The 17,706-nt window shown below is 35.8% G+C and overlaps 1 protein-coding gene across 1 annotated transcript; it reads right to left on the reverse strand.

The window, feature by feature from the left end:
• Positions 1 to 4,896: 4,896 nt before the first annotated feature.
• Positions 4,897 to 16,858, reverse strand: aqp9b (aquaporin 9b). The gene is made up of 7 exons (XM_028436416.1): positions 16,686 to 16,858; positions 15,211 to 15,337; positions 11,650 to 11,787; positions 11,357 to 11,475; positions 10,088 to 10,305; positions 5,079 to 5,266; positions 4,897 to 5,033 (listed from the first exon to the last, which is right to left on the reverse strand). The coding sequence occupies exons 1-6, from the start codon at positions 16,785 to 16,787 to the stop codon at positions 5,104 to 5,106; spliced, it is 867 nt and encodes a 288-aa protein (XP_028292217.1). The 5' UTR covers positions 16,788 to 16,858; the 3' UTR covers positions 4,897 to 5,033; positions 5,079 to 5,103.
• Between the last annotated feature and the right edge of the window lie 848 nt (positions 16,859 to 17,706).

The following is a 17,706-nucleotide window of genomic DNA, read 5'->3' on the forward strand; positions in this document are numbered from 1 at the left end:
CCCAAAAAACAAATATCAGCCAAAATCAAAAGTAAGGCATATTTTTTCAAAAATTTCAAAAAAAAAAAAAAAAAAAAATTGAGTTAGGACCATCATTAGACCCTAAAAACTATTGCAAATATAATGCACAAACTTAAACAGGGCAAAGAAAGCATTAAGCCACAAAAAATGACAAAAAACAAATATCAGCCAAAATCAAAAGTAAGGCTATAACAAGGCATATTTTTTCAAACATTTCAAAAAAAAATTGAGTTATGACCATCATTAGACCCTAAAAACTATTGCAAATATAATGCACATACTTAAAAAGGGCTAAGAAAGCATCAAGCCACAAAAAATGACAAAAAACTAAGATCAGCCAAAATCAAAAGTTGGGCTATAACAAGGCATATTTTTAAAAAGAAAATTAAAAATAAAAATAAATTGAGTTAGGACCATCATTAGACCCTAAAAACTACTGCAAATATAATGCACACACTTAAACATGGCTAAGAAATCAGTAAGGCACAAAAAATGACAAAGAAACAAAATCACTCAAAATAAAAAGTAATGTTATAGCAGGGCATTTTTTTTGAAAATTTCAAAAAAAAAAAAAAAAAAATTGAGTTAGGACCGTCATTAGACCCTAAAAACTACTGCAAATATAATGCACATACCTAAACAGGGCTAAGAAAGCAATAAGGCACAAATAAGGACAAAAAACTAAAATCACCCAAAATAAAAAGTTAGGCTATAGCAAAGCAACTTTTTTGAAAATTTCAAAAAAATAAAAATTGAGTTCGGACCATCATTAGACCCTAAAAACTACTGCAAATATAATGCACATACATAAAAAGGGCTAAGAAAGCTTTAAGCCACAAAAAATGACGAAAAACAAATATCAGCCAAAATCAAAAGTAAGGCAATAACATGGCATATTTTTTCAAAAATTTCAAAAAAAAAAAAAAAAAATTGAGTTAGGACCATCATTAGACCCTAAAAACTATTGCAAATATAATGCACAAACTTAAAAAGGGCTAAGATAGTATTAAGCCACAAAAAATGACAAAGAACAAATATCAGCCCAAATCAAAAGTTGGGCTATAACAAGGCATATTTTTTCAAAAAAATAAAAAATAAAAAAAATATTGCGTTAGGACCATCATCAGACCCTAAAAACTACTGCAAATATAATGCACATACTTAAACGGGGCTAAGAAAGCATTAAGCCACAAAAAATGACAAAAAACTTAAATCAGCCAAAATTTAAAAGTAAGGCTATATAACAAGGCATATTTTTTCAAAATTTTCAAAAAAAAAAAAAAAAAAAATTGAGTTAGGACCATCATTAGACCCAAAAAACTACTGCAAATATAATGCACACACTTAAACAGGGCAAAGAAAGCATTAAGCCACAAAAAATGACAAAAATACAAATATCAGCCAAAATCAAAAGTAAGGCATATTTTTTCAAAAATTTCAAAAAAAAAAAAAAAAAATTGAGTTCGGACCATCATTAGACCCTAAAAACTTTTGCAATTATAATGCACATACATAAAAAGGGCTAAGAAAGCAGTAAGGCACAAAAAATAACAAAAAACAGAAATCAACCAAAATCAAAAGTAAGGCTATAACAAGGCATATTTTTTCAAAAATAACAAAAAAATAAGAATTTACTTAGGACCATCATTAGACCCTATAAACTACTGCAAATATAATGCACAAACTTAAACAGGGCAAAAAAAGCATTAAGCTACAAAAAATGACAAAAAACAAATATCAGCCAAAATCAAAAGTAAGGCTATAACAAGGCATATTTTTTCAAAATTTCAAAAAAAAAAAAAAAAAAAAAATTGAGTTTGGACCATCATTAGACCCTAAAAACTATTGCAATTATAATGCACATACATAAAAAGGGCTAAGAAAGCAATAAGCCACAAAAAATGACAAAAAACTAAGATCAGCCAAAATCAAATGTTGGGCTATAACAAGGCATATTTTTTCAAAAAAAAAAATAAATAAAAAAATTATTGCGTTAGGACCATCATTTGACCCTAAAAAATAATTGCAAATATAATGCACATACTTACAAAGGGCTAAGAAAGCATTAAGCCACAAAAAATGACAAAAAACTTAAATCAGCCAAAATCAAAAGTAAGGCTATAACAAGGCATATTTTTTCAAAAATTAAAAAAAATATATATATATATATATAAGTAAAATATTCATTTTCTTAAAAAAAAATGAGATTATAAAAGAGTAAGACCATAAAAACTACTAAATATATGATGAACACACTTTAAAGCGGATGAGACAGCATTAAAATGCAAAAAACAACAAAAATGTGACAAATGCCCAAAATCAAAGATAAGGCTATAGTAAGGCATAAAAATTGATTCATTTTATTCTTTTTAATTTTGAGATTATACTACAGTTTGACCATAAAAATTAATAAACATATGACAAACACACTTTAAAGGGGATGAGTATGAATTAAAATGTAAAAAATGACAAAAATGTGACATGCCTAAACTCAGAGGTAAGGCATTAAAATTGAAAATATTCATTTAAAAAAAAAAATTGATATTATACTACAGTAAGACCGTAAAACTAATAAATATATGATGAACACACTTTAAAGGGGCTGAGGCTGCATTAAAATGTAAAAAATGACAAAAATGTGACAAGCGCCCAAAATCAGAGGTAAGGCATAAAAATGCAAAATATTGGGTTTTTTTCTTAATTTTGAGAATATACTACAGTAAGACCCTAAAAATTAATAAATATATGATAAACACGCTTAAAAAAGGGTTGATACTGAATTAAAATGTAAAAAATGACAAAAATGTGATAGACGCCTAAAATCAGAGGTAAGGCTATAAGACATAAAAATAAGCCACAAAAATTGGAAAATGTTGAAAAAAAATTAATTTTGAGAAAAATCTTTTTGTTAAGGTTGTTGTTTTGTTGCCTGTTGTGATGTAAAGTCAGAGAGAAGACGCTTTTTGGAGAAGCGCTCAGAAACCATTTAACCACAAAACCTTCTTTATCTCGTCTCCATGCACTTATATAAGCTCACTCACTCGTCTCCTTTTAAGTTTTTATAGATCTCTGCTGTACTCAGCCCCTCTAATAATGAATGATGGTTATATAGTCATTCTTACTGCTGTTGAATTGGTCTCAAAGCCTTTTTTTTATCGTATCTGATTTAAAACAGATGTGTATTCGTGACTATACTATACATAGCAAACTCTGAGGTATACCAAAGTCAAGACAGAGAACAGCCTTGCTGATATTTAAATCTTTGTACTCAAGGAAAGTTATTATTACTGTTCTAAAATACCCCCGCCTAACGCCCATAGAGCTGGAGATAGCCACCAACAGATGCCCACAACCCTGAAAAAAAAAAGGAACAAGCTGGTCTGAAAATGAATGTATGGATGTTCTAAATTAGGTGTTAGTTTATGAGTTTTGAAGAAAAATAGAAAGAACGCTTTTGTTCAAATGTTGCTGCAGTTGCAGGTTGGGGCTGAACATTTATCATTCCTCAAGGGGAGGGAAGGGATTGCAACAGAAAAAAGTTTGAGACCCACCATTTCTTAGAACCTTCCTCACAACAAATTAGCAGCATCACCATCATTGAAATCTTCAGGATTATAGCATCAAAGTTTAGTGTGTTCATGTCAGGACACCAGCACAAACGGAGGGTCACTGGTTCAAATCCAGCATGGGCCATCACTGTGAGATGTTAAGCAAGTACCTTAACCTGTCCCTAACCTAACTGCTCATGTTGTATGTCTGCTAAATGAAATTGCAATTTGTAATTGTAGTTCATTTCGGGGCCACTTGTGCCCAGACCTTAATCCTGCAAACTATAAGAAAATAATGCTATGGACTGCATCACTGAGCTGTACAACTAAAATGAGGTCAGACTACTGCTGTCCTTATGTCTTATTATGCTAAAGTATAAATAAAATACACAGTTTTATAAGTTTCACAGACACATAATAAGTAGTTGGCATTCAGAATAATGACTATGAACATAGTCAATACAAATTTATATTGAAATAACAAACACATGGGACATGCAAGAATACTAAATTGTAGGAAAAACAAAAGCATTCACATTAATACACCAGTCGTCATTTAAGCACAGACGCTGATGACCGATTCACAACATTACAGCAAAAGTTTCAAAGTTCCATCTCACGCACAGTCAATTCATTTAGTGAAAGCGACTGTATTTAAGCTATGCATCCACTCTATGTATTACATAATCACTGTGCTGCTGCTGTGAAACATCATTCTGTGCACTCCAGTGTAAACTTTCATGCATGTCGTAATGCAGAAACACACATACACATCACCTCCAGTCATTGTGCATTCAACCTTAAAATAAAACATCTGCTTCTGTTATTGTCTGATACAAAAGTGGATTTTTTTTTTTAACTTTAACATTTTACAGCCGTGATGTTTTTTTTTTTCTTCAAAATGACTTTAAAAACAAGCAGAATTATTATTAGCAAGTATCAAATCTGTTTGCATTAGAAAAGAGTCAAAATTTGAATATTTCCCACCAACACAAGACTCTGGTTTAAGAGATCAGGTAAGTGGCATAATGTTAAGGCCAAACTGTCGGCATACATTTGCAATAAAAACATGTTAATGAAGTTAAAACAGAAGATTTTGCTTTGAAAACAAAATCCCAATCAGAATAAAACATAATCTATCCCCACATTTCATTGGCTATAAGCTAACTGTTATATATTTTGCTTGATTGAAGGGTAAAAAGCAGAAGAAAAAAATAAAATAAAATAAAATGTACACAAACATACACTTGGCAGAAAGGATGACACCAGTACAGGAAACATTGATTACAAAGAATAAAACAAATGAGCTTCTCAAGATGGGGAAAAAGGTCTGTGAAGAGAAGTTTGACGTCTAAAGCAAGTTAACTGTATAATATTACAGACAAACATTCTTCAAACTTTAATGTTTCATCAAACCTTCATGCATATAATCCAAAAGATTAGTGTAAAGTGTTTCATGAGTAACTATCAAAAGGGATTTTGTTGAAATGAAACAAAATGCGTTGCTACTCCACTCGTGAACTGGATTTTAACTTTAACTCATGGTTACAATTTCATATTTTTCCTGCACGTTGTTCTCCTCCTGCTTGTCAGGTTCTTGTTGGTGCAAATCAACGAAGAGGAAGTAAATGCCTGCTCCGACCGCTCCGCCCACCATGGGTCCTGCCACAGGAATCCACCACCAGCAGCCTCCAGCTCTGCAGATGCAACAAAAATAGAAATAAAAAGAGTTCTGCCTGATTAAACAATTCTAAGTGTTCTCTGGAGTACTGCCTTCTATGTTCTCATCAATGGCTTTTATTTAAACCCTTAGATGATCAATGAGCTTAGTTTGAAGTCCATCCACTGACATGTTTCAGGTGGTGAAATCATTCATTTTCCCAGAAGTTAATGGCTCAACTCCCTCCCATCGCTGTCAAAAGATGATGATGTATTTATAAAATGCATCATATTGATCAAAATCCCTTTTAATGTATGCTTGTTTACACATATCTAAAACAATAGGCCTAATTGTATCACATAAGGGTGCAGATTGTTATAATTAATGATTTAACATGTGGCTAGATAAAACCTTGCAGTATTGACATGTGGTAACATTTCCCAGAGATAAGAGGCAGGGGAAAGATTCCCTCACTTCCTTTCCACAGCCTGATTATATCTCCTCATATCTCCTCATTATCTATGTGTGTGTTCTGGGTAAATCTATAAAGCAGAACACACTTTTTTTTTTTTTAATCAAGCAAAGCATGGCCCTCTGTCCTGTTAAACAAGAGGTTTAGTGGGGAGAGGAGGTAGCATTAGGGGTGGGACGATATACTAAGTTCACCATAACTTTACTATACAATATTTTTAAAAAGGAAAAATGACCCCCCCAAAAAAATGTCATTTCCAATGCTTACTCTGGGTATTACCTGTTCAACTCAATCCCCCTCCCACACGTACATACATCTGCGTATATCGTCCCACCTTTAGTTGTCAGCAGACAAGGTTGCTAGAACCGCATCAACTTTCTCCAACACCATCTCCTCTTGCCAACCCACCCCCACCCCCATCCCCACCCATCCAACCTCTTTATTTGTCCAAGGTGATTAGCTGTTCCCTGTCTGTGTGTGTTAGACCCTCATAACCGATAAACATAGGATAGACGGATGGATGGAAAGATGAATGGTTGGATGGGTGGACTGGATGGATGACTTGAAATTTGTGAAATGAAACTAAAACAAAGAATATTAAACAAACCACACACATTGCATCTATCGACCCTGCACACACCCATAGGCAATCAATGTGAAAATTCCTTTTGTATAGAAAAAAGATCCAATTCAAAAGTTTGCTTTTCACAGCATTACCTCACATTAAATTAACATTATTTATAAAATTCATAAAATGATTTATTCATTTATTTATTTACAGCCTTGGATCGTTTACTACCTATTGGGTTTTGAATAGATTGAAGAAACCTTTTCCATTCCTTATAGGAGTTGAGCTGGATTGGTGCTGTATGAGTCTTCATCAGACACACACGTTTACTTGGCCTATAGGGCAGATTAGAGCTCTCGCTGTTAGGGCGGCTATAGGGAGTCTTTAATGCAGGTGAAAGTTAGCAGAGCTGATGCACCAGGCTGAATGTAAACAAGTCTGTGGGCGAGTTTATTCTCTCCCATAGGCCTTCACTCAGACGACTCGAGAAGTGCGGCGGATGGATTATAGACGTTAATCTATGACCACAGCTTAGATGATCAGCAGGAGACAAACACCCACTGGGTCACACTGGGACTGTACACACGCTCTGCTTGACCTGAGTGTGTTTCCCCTAAATGTAGAGGATTACGTCAGATTGAACATACATTACATGATGTGAACATAATGTAGCCAGAGCTTACATGTACATTAGAGTAAATGTTGTAACTGTGAAGTTGGATAGGCCATCTGGTGAGAGTTGCAGCATGAACTCTCCATGCGTTACCAAACGATTTAAGTACATGTCCACTTCATTTTTTTATTGTTTTTATTTTTTTTTTTACACAAAATTAACAGTAATTGAGTCCCTGATTATTTTAGAATTTCTAAAGTATAACCATTTGTTTAACTTTGAGATTACACCACATCAACAACTTTCAACATAAGCCGTGAGATGCACTGACACTTTAAAGATCAGAGGTTAAAAACATTGGTCCAGGTCAGCTTCAGAGTGACAGGGCACTGAAAGCTGTTTCTTCTTTTTGCCTCCTGTCACCCATATCTAATGTGAGCTGTGCAGCAATGGGGCCAGGCAATTTTGAGTGAATTGTAAATGTAAATTTTTAGTGCTTTTATGACAAAGGAAGTTCACAAGCTCTTTGCAATAGGAGGTCATTCACACATCAGCGTGCCAGGTGCTAGTAGACCATTAAGAGTTAGCCTTGGATTCTAACCCACAACCTCTCGATCAAACATTTTGAGCTGTATTAAGTTTGGTGTTAATTGAGCAAAATTGTGGGGCGAAGACAGTTTTTTTGGTTATCAATCCATCTATCTGATCTGAAGTTTTACATTTAACAGAAGTGAAGAAGAAGAAGAAGAAGAAGAAGAAGAAGAAGAAGAAGAAGAAAAAGAAGAAGAAGAAGAAGAAGAAGAAGAAGAAGTGTAATAATAATAATAATAATAATAATAATAATAACAATAATTGAATAGAATAGAATAGAATAGAACTTTGTTGTCTGTTCAAAAGATCAGAAATTTGTTATTCAACGCGGCTCATTAAAACTCATTCAGTAAAAACACACACAACATCATTAAAGAATAACAAATAAAAAAGAAGAGCATAAAGTACAGTGCTACCGGGCGCTATTTGGCACAGCAACTGCAGATGCAATGAATGTTTTTTTTGTAGAAGTTAATAATAATAATAATAATAATAATAATAATAATAATAATACAATGGAAATTCCTAAGAGGGAATCAAAACTGTATTCAATATGTGGGAAACCAGAGTCTGGTTTGTTATTTGATCAACAGTACAGCCACACACAGATCTATTCATAATAAGACTGTCCTGTTTCTAACATGTACTTTATATACATGAAGTCAGACTGCTCTGTTTGTGCTTGACAAAGTTCATAGTGATGCACTCACCGTGTCCTGTCTACTATTTTCAGCAAATGTTCAAAGTGTAATGTCCTTGAGAGAATATGAACTGGGTTCCGTCGGAGAACTTATCATGAATATGTGAATTTGTGTGTGTAATAATTTCTTCTTTTAAATGTACTCAACCTATAGATAATTGAAGACCTATCTTTGTAAACTCTCTTAAAAGGGACATCAGAGATCTATCTGCACATGCATCTCTCTAAATTGTCCATAACTGTTTGTGTCTCTGTGTGTCGGTTTGATCGTTGTGTTGTGTGCACTGCTGCCACTCTATCAGAATCTCTTATGTTTGTTTATCCAGCTCCCCGTGACACAGTAGAGACATTATCAGAGAACTGATAATTATGAAACTCCTGCAGTGCAGTCAGTTCATAGTTACAGTAGTACAGACATGATGTTTATGACATGAACATGTCTCCCTCTTTTGTTCTCTTTCTTCATTGCTCAGTTTATGACCCAATGCAGACATTTTTTTTTCATCTTTATTTCTCTAAATGATTTGATGAGCTCGCCATTTTCATTCAACTGTGTTTATCATTGCAAACAGAATTGTCCCAACTTAGTGCATATTGGAATCAGAAAAAAAAATAATATTAAGTTTAAGATTTCTTGTACTCTTGTCAGATGACAAAATGACAGGGATAGCCACAGAGCCATGCGGTTCTAGAAACACGCCTGATTGCAACCTGAGAAACGTCTGATTGTAAAACAAAAAAAGTAGCTCGTTATCAAGCTTCCAGCAGACAACAAAGAATCGATTCATGTGTGTTGGTGCACAAGCTGGAGAGGATCCCACCCGCTGACATAAAAGGGACCCGTTAGAGATTGCTTGGAATGTTTCGAAAATCAACGCCATTTTACTTAGGGCTAACTTCACATAGCAGCCAGCTTCTGCCCCATGTAAATAATCAGGACAACTATCAAACCTAACTAAGTGCAATTCTTTGTTAATTGTTGAATGAATCTCGATTGTTTAGATGGGCAGATGCTGGCTGCTGTGTGGAGTTAGTCCCTGGTAAAATGGCTGCCAAAGTGGAGCCATTCTTGCAGAGGTCTTGTCCATTTTCTTCTTTATTTATATGGTCTCCCCATGACATATAATATATAACTATTTTTTCCTTTTCCAGTTGATGATATTTCTGTTGTTCTTTTTAAAAAATGTGTTCATCATGAGCAGTTGGTAGCCTTAATTTTACTTTACCAGTGTGAAGCTATGACTGCATGATAAACTAAAAACCGAAATGTTGAGTAAAGTGTAAAGTGTAAGTGGCTTATAATCATTATTTTCCTTAATCACACGTTTTTTTCCATTTGTTAATGAATGTTTAAAACTTTAGTTCAGATCCAGTGTAAATAACCCACTGGTGTCCAGAGACGCTGCATTAAGAACAGATGCTGCATAAGAGAACACTCCTACACAACACTGGCTCTCCATGCATGTGCTAATAAAAACACAACACAATTAAATAACCTTACTATTGAAGCAATCGTGATGTGAATATTATGAATCTGATCAAAGCAGGATTTTGGCTAAGGGCCATACACAACTCTACCATGAGCAGCGAAGATGCAGTGAGAAAGCAAAAGAAACAGCAGAGAAGAAATGACTTCATTGCTGTAGAGTAGCACTGAATATTTAATTCCCGTCTACAGTTACTCTTCCCCTGTTGACTTCAACCATAGTCTTCTCAAATATTAATCCACATAGCACAAAGAGCAGAGATGGTGGAACAAATGAGGCTCTTTATGTAAGATATAAAGTAGAATCTCTTTCAGAAACTCACCCCTAACCATGAAGTAAACGTTCAAAGATGTGAAAATATTACTTTCAATATATACTAAATTTGAGACTCAAAAGTCAGATTCTGTTTGTCCAACAGTATGATTACCTGAACACGTCCAGTCCCCACCCAGCCAATGCTGTAAATAAACGGGGGCCGAGGTCTCGTGCCGGGTTGATTGGATATCCACAGTTGAGTCCCATGGACACACCGATGGCCATGATGATCAGGCCTATGCAGAGAGGTTCCATGCCTTTGGGAGCGCCAATATTCTTCCTGTCAGTGATGGCCAGGATGCACAGAATCAGTGCACCAGTGGCAATCACCTTAAAAACAAAGACACGCGCCATTAGCCCACCATTGATATGACAAAAAATTACAAACACAACATTTCCTTTAAAATTTTTACAGTTATTAACTTCAAAATAAACTTGTATTCAATTTTAAAAAGACTCTATGCCACACTTATAGGGCTTCAGGGTTCAATTTTAAGGTTTGTTATTGATGAGAAGGTGTTTGACCCCTGCCCCGTATTTAACCTTATTAAGGGGCTTCCCATTTCCTCTGGTTTGAGTTTACATAAGGCTGCTTCTTAAATTATTTATTTTCAAAAATACATTTTTATGGTATTAAACTGACTGTTAAGAGTCCATTGGTACAGTGTATTTCTTTAGTTTGATCTTTGCAAAAACACCTCTAATAAAAAGTAGCTGTCCCTAACAGACAATAAAAAAACTGAATCTTTTCCCCTTCACTACCTACACAAACACAAACGAACATAATTATGTTGGCCCTGCATTCAGCACAGATGGTAGTTATTCTCAGCATCAAAGCGAAATTGTTCATACATCAGCAAACATTTCACATGTCCATTTCTTCCTACATGCATGACTATGACTACTCTGAATGCATGCACACAGGCATCTATTCATGCTCTGGTGATTTCCATTTACACTACTTTTCCCATTGGAAAATGATTGCTATCAGAGTGACATCCATAATTCAAACTGTGGAGAAGCCCTTCAAAGCGAAAGATTCAAAAACGGATCCTAAACATAGTTATTGTTACCATATTGTAGAGTGCATACCGTAAATACATGACCGACGAGATTCCCTATCACTGTCTTAGCTTATTTAGGGAAAAATAAAATGATTCATTCCTATCCAGTCATTCTTATTTCAGCCTAAATGGATAAAAATCCCCATGAAGACATAAAAATATTCAATTATGGCAGAAAATTAAATTTCCAATTCTTGTTTTTGTTCACTGTATTACATTTTTTATTACAATACCATATCAAAGTTTAATCATCATGTTTTATTTATATATGAGACATAACCATTTAAATCATGGTATAAGGTAGCCTTAACCCTTACCTGGTCCACAAACCCATTTAGGACAGACAGGTGTTTAGCAGGATACGAGGCAAATATGTTGGCTGTGGCATTGGCACCTGTAACTTCAAATTCTCCATTTGTAAAATCCATCAAAGCATCTATGGAGATGAAAAAACAACATTTAGGCAATTAGCATCATGCATCTCAGAGACAAAGACAAAAGGTGAAAAGCATTCCTTTTAATCAGGAAACTTACAACTTACTAAGCACCTCGGCTGGGTGAGAATCTGTTATGAATGTTTTTTGTTTGGTTTTTGGGGGTTTACACTCACCATAATACAGTCCAAATACAGCACAGGATCCAGCGAAAGCTCCCAGAAACTGTGCCAGCACATAGATGGGAAACTTCTTTAGAGGGAGCTTCCCCAACATCACCATGGCCAAAGAAACTGCAGGGTTCACATGAGCTCCTGGATGCAGAAAACTCAGGATTAGACTGTTTTTAGAAGTTAAACATCTAAGGAAAATATCTCAGATCAAGAATTCGCAATTTATTGTACAGAACTTTCATAAACAATTTTTTTTTTTAAATGAATGAAAGAAAGTAAACTAATAATCTCTGTAGCATTTACTGTTTAACTCAGAGTGTGATTTAGACCCAGTAAAAATCTACAATAAAAATTGTCCAAGCATAACTTTATAATATTGAGTAACATTCAACTTCTGATTTAACTGAGTCACTTGTATCTATTTTAAGGTGAGACTCAGCAGGTGGAGGATTAGGGCAGCCGGTGACAGGCTGTCTGATTGCTCTGTGCTTGTGGTCAAACCTCCTGAAACTCACTCATTCATCCAAAATGATCAGAATACTTTAAGACAAAGGGCAGCGGGTTTGTGTGCCTTCAGTCGATCTGTTTTCCTCCTATCTGCATTGTCCTGAGGAGAAGTGTTTGAACACATTCCTGCCAGTTGGTTGAGGGCTTCATTGGCAGTGTGGGGTCACTTATTTAACACTTGGGGGATCTTGGCTTTGACCTCGATGTGGTAACACCACTGGGGGTATCAGCCTTGCACCCATTGTTAATCTCCCCATTCTGTTCACAAACACTGACCACGACAGCCAACCAGACCGGCCTGGCTGAATTGCATCTGACATAATCTGCCTGAATCTGCTTAAGGCACACGTAGACTGCAGGTCATTAGAGTGACCGTGCTGTGTCACACTTATGGTACATTGTCATCAAAAATCTGAGACCACAAAGTGAAAACAATTGTGTTTTTTCTCCAGTGAGGCCCCCACTGTCATGAAAGCCTAGAGAGCCAGGCTTGTCACACCTGACCCCCTCCTCTCCAGAGACCCACGCCCCAGTAAAGCTCATTAGTCCAATACCTATGATCATCTTCAGAGATGTCGTTGGACAGAAGCTTCCCACTGAGCTGTGGACCCCAGGTCTGAATGGCCCAGTCATGCAGCAAAGGCTCTCCATATATTAACCTTGCTGTCCTCGGGCTTTTCTGCTAGTCCTCTGAAGCTTTACAACTCTTAAAATTTGCAGCTGAAGTAAAACTGAGCCGTGAACCAGAACGGTCACAATACACAACCCTAACGAGTAGACATGGTTTTAACAATCATCACAGAAAATAGACACGCCTTTGACACGAGAAAAACAGGGCTCTGATACTGCAACACATGGCATAAATATATATATAATGATTTAGTCATGTAAAGATATGTAGCAGTATTTTAAGCATCATGCCAAATATATTGGGTTGACTCTCTTTGCATCCACCTACTTGTTTCTTAATGGAGTGTGTTTATGGGAACTTAGGACCATTCTGAACAATTGCAAGTTCCTCCAAACCTGTTCATTTTACACACACCGCATACTGCCCAGGTTTTTACCAACAATTGTTTGGCATGGAGTTTGTGCAATTTTTCAACTAAGCATTTTTGCAAATAGCAGAGTTAGCCAAAATGCTTCATTTTGATGTTTATTTGCTTGTGTTAGCAGGATTATGTCAAAAGAACTTTTGATTTTGACCAAATTTTAACCAAAGATTGACCTTAAGCCATGGAAGATTCCATTAAAGTTGGAGGGAATCCCGATCAATATACTGATTCTTGATCAGATGAAAAATAAAAAAAATTCCTATCTCTCATCATCGAAAAACATTTAAAATGTCATATCTCTTTATGAAATTCAACTCAGCTATGTTGGGTTGGTTCTTCAATTATCCCACAAAGTTTAATGCAGATCGGTTCCAGATTGTGCAGTTCAATGCAGTTATTTGAGAAAAATAAGGGTGCCCTTTGATTTTGACTTATTCTGAGTTTGTTATTAATGGGGATAGAAATGAGTTCATGGTACCATGATCAGGATCTCTGATCCAGATAACTGCCAATATCTGGCAAAAAGGAGATTGGGCGATGGGTGAATGTTTGCGCTCTCTGAGTGCTCTTGTACATTGGTGGTTCCTGCTCACTGCATCTCCTGTTCTGCTCCAATTGCCTCTTTTTTACTTATTTACTACACATTACTAATCATGCGGTACCTGCTGACTTTGAAATGTGTTTTGAAGAATCAGTCTGCAGCTTCAGCAGTTATCATACCTTCAGATGCTTCAACAGGTAGAAGCATCAATAAATCGTTACCTTTTCCTAAATGATAAAGAACAAACCATAACTTCTTGTGTCTGAACAATGCAGTCTTTGATGTGCTGAATACAAAAATCATTTTGGCAAACACAGTGGTCTCTTTTTGCTGTAATCCTTCAGGAATGTATGGTAACTGATAAAGTCCCATTCTGGCATCATGACAATATATCTTCAGCTTTAAAGCACGGCCAGACTACTATTACACAAAGATTAGGCCCATTACAGGAGATATATGAATAACTGTACTTCCTCTTTATTTCCATCAATCCATCCATCTTCTATACTTGCTTTATCTGACCAATGGATGGAAGAATCACTGGAAGCTGGAAATACCAAACCTCACAGTGTGCAAGGGACTGGGAGATGTAAATAATACCAAAGATCTGCATCAGTAACTCTTGCCATTGGGATAATTCATGAATGTGATGAAAGTGTGTGTTTTCAGCAGGAATATGCTTTTTTCACTATTTTTTCCATCTCTTGTTTAAAAATCCCTGTAGTAACAAAGAAATCTACAAACAAAAAACAAACAAAAAGTTTTACACCTAATTAGATGATCTTTAATGGAGTACATAACATTGATAATTTCATGTGGATTATTAAAAAGTAAATTAGAATAACAATGTTACATTTTAAATTTTAATATTAATTTATGAAATTACTGTATTGTTTTTTTATGCTTGTCTTTTGATGTTAACGTTGTTTTTCTTTTTCCTGTTTTCTGCGTCCTCTATTTTGTCTTAATTTTAATACTTTTTATTTTTTCTATTTGGTTAAAGTTTGTTATATCGGAAGCCCTCTTCTTCAAGCCCCTTGAGGGTTTTTGGGGTTTTCCTTGGCATGCCTCTAAAGTGTATTGATTTCTGTTAATGTCTATCCACTGTTGATACTGATATTATTATTTTTCATTGTATTTTGAACTGCGCCAAATAAAATAAATAAATGAAGAAAAGAAAGAAATGATGAAGAGTTTGGTGCATGCAGTGATGAAGCTTGCAGGGTTCAGTACTTCCAATAAGGTTAAAAACCTATGCTATAAATCATTTTGTAATTTGGTTTTACTCCTCGAGCGAATTTGGTGATTTAAAGACACTGAATTGCTTATAAGAGGGGTGAGATGTGTGTTTTGCAAAAGCATCCCTCATAGGGTATAGATATTGCTATTGATTTGTGTTTTTTTTTCCAATTTAGAATGAAGGACCATGTTCTGATCATGGCTCATGTTGTCATCTTTTACCTGACACTCCCCCGGCCATGTAGACAGCCATCATGACTCCCAGAGTGAAACCAACGTGAATGGTCAGTGGCTCCCCCAGCGTCCCTCTGCTCAGCACCGTCTGAGCCACTGAACCACATCCAAAGAGCTGGAACACAAACAAGAACAAAAACACAAAGAGTTGAGGTAAAAAAAAAAAAAAAAAAAAAAAGCCTAATTGTTTTTGAATCATTCCAATTATAGTCACCTTTAACACTAGACCAATTGTCCACCAACAGACTGCCAAAGACAATTTGTCCAAGTTGTAGCGAAAGACAATAATTAATCCCTCACTTAGTCAGTGAGGGGCACAAATGATTTAGAGGGAAGCAGTTATCCAAAAAAATAAATGTTAGTGAAGTACAAGAGACAGCGATAGTGGTACACAGATTATTAGAGGTGATGGGTGGAGCTCAGGTTTGGCAGGTGGAGGCAGACATTCACAAAAAAATCAATTACATTTTTCGGTTTCAATTACTCATGTCCAATTACAATTCAATCATGATTACAGTGACCAGCAGTTTTTTCAATTACAATTATTTTCTATCCTCAGAAAGTCGATTATATAATTCCGTTCTCAATTATTAAAGTTCTATTACAATTAATCACAATTACTGAGCCTGAAATGAATAACCAAATAAAAGTTAGCGTCATGTTCTTGTGTTAGCTTTCTGTTAGCCTCTCTTATGTTAACAAACATCTATCATCTAATTTCTTTCCTATCTATTGATTACCTTGTTAAGCTGCCTAATCAATGAAAATGTAGGTTTTAAAATTTTTGGTGAGGACATCTGATCCTTTTTTTGTCAGTATACCCCTCAATTTCATTTATTTATTTATTTATTTTTTAATAGTAAAATGTAGGAAAGCTTGATATGAAACACATTTTAATAATAACTAACTACATATGTGTAGAACTGTACATGGAACTGTAACATGGTTCCCCAGTTTTGCGTTAAATTATAAATGACATTTTTTTAAATACAATTTGCATGGCAATAACAATTACAAAGTCAATTACAATTAGTTACGATTACTACAGCAAAATATTTTCTTAAATTACAATTATAACTACGCCAATTGTAATTAATTATCAATTGTAAATGACGACCCCAACCCTGGCAAGAGTATTACAATATATAATTTAGTTGTTAAAGACTTTTTTTTTTAAACTATTCTTTGTGATATTCAATTGTGAAGTAATCATTTCCTCTTAATTAAGGCTTGAGGAAGAGCCTTAAGGATGAAAAAGAGAGACAATCTCCTCTCTGTCACATCTTGTTATAGTTTCCACAAACAGGCTGTCAGCTGAGCACATGAAAGAGAGACCCTGGTCCTACTGACAGACAGCAGCATGAGTCCCCCAGGACCTGCTTTGACATCTTATTAGCATAGTGGTGCACGGCTTTAAAAGCGCCTGTTTAAGCTGCATGACAGGTGCAGAGGGAGGTACTCACTATCAGCACAAATATCCCCACAAACTCCGCCAGGAACTCCTTCAAGATGTCCCGCCTCAGGCCAAATCTCTCCTTTATCTTCCTCATCCTCTCATTCTCCATGGTTCCTCTCTCTGAGGCTCCTTGATGTTTTCCTCCGAGCAAAAACAAACAGCTATAAACAACTTGGATGGAGGCTGAATGAAGCTGTCGCCTCCCACTCGCTGCGTTCGGCTCACGGCCACGGTATTAAGCCTCAGACCGACCCATTCCCTCCCAGACCACCAGGGTCCGCTCTCCCTCACACTGCCTATGGTCCAGGGTTATTTCTAAGAAAATACCAGTGGTCTACCGTCCACTGGGGTTCGAACTGTTGGGATTTTGTCCTGTTACCTTCCAAGTTAACACACCAGACACAAGTGAGGAAATGAAATTAAAAAAAAATCACTGCTTTCTTTCTTTTTTTCTTTCTTTCTTACATTATCTTTACTACCGCGCTGCAGATGGGGCTACGGCCTGGCAGCTACACCAGAGCAGTGTTGGCCCTCCAACCAAAGAAAGGCGATTTAAAGCTGATATCTGGAGTTTCTGAGAAATCTATGTTTATGTATGATTCTTTTGAAATGTAAGTAAGTAAGTAAGTAAGTATTTATTTATAAAGCGCTTTTCGCAGATAAAATCACAAAGTGCTGTACACAGAAACAATAAACATACATTTACATCACATGTGTAGCATCATAAAAGGGCAGTAAAAATTAAAAATAAAATCTTGTTAACTAAAAGCTTTTTTGAAAAGCGAAGTCTTCAAATGTTTTTTAAAAGTGTCCACGCAGTTCATCTCCCGGAGAGACTGGGGCAGACCATTCCAGAGTCTGGGGGCTGCAGCCTGGAACGCCAGGTCTCCTCTGGTTTTAAATTTGGTTTTTGGGAACCATAGTAGACCCTGACCTGAGGATCGAAGGCTGCGTCCTGAAGTGTAGGGACACAACATGTCTGAAATGTATAGAGGAGCCTGGCCATGCAAAGCCCGGAATGTTAGAAC

This window comes from Gouania willdenowi, chromosome 3 (assembly GCF_900634775.1).
Source record: "Gouania willdenowi chromosome 3, fGouWil2.1, whole genome shotgun sequence".
In the NCBI taxonomy this organism is placed as follows: domain Eukaryota; kingdom Metazoa; phylum Chordata; class Actinopteri; order Blenniiformes; family Gobiesocidae; genus Gouania; species Gouania willdenowi.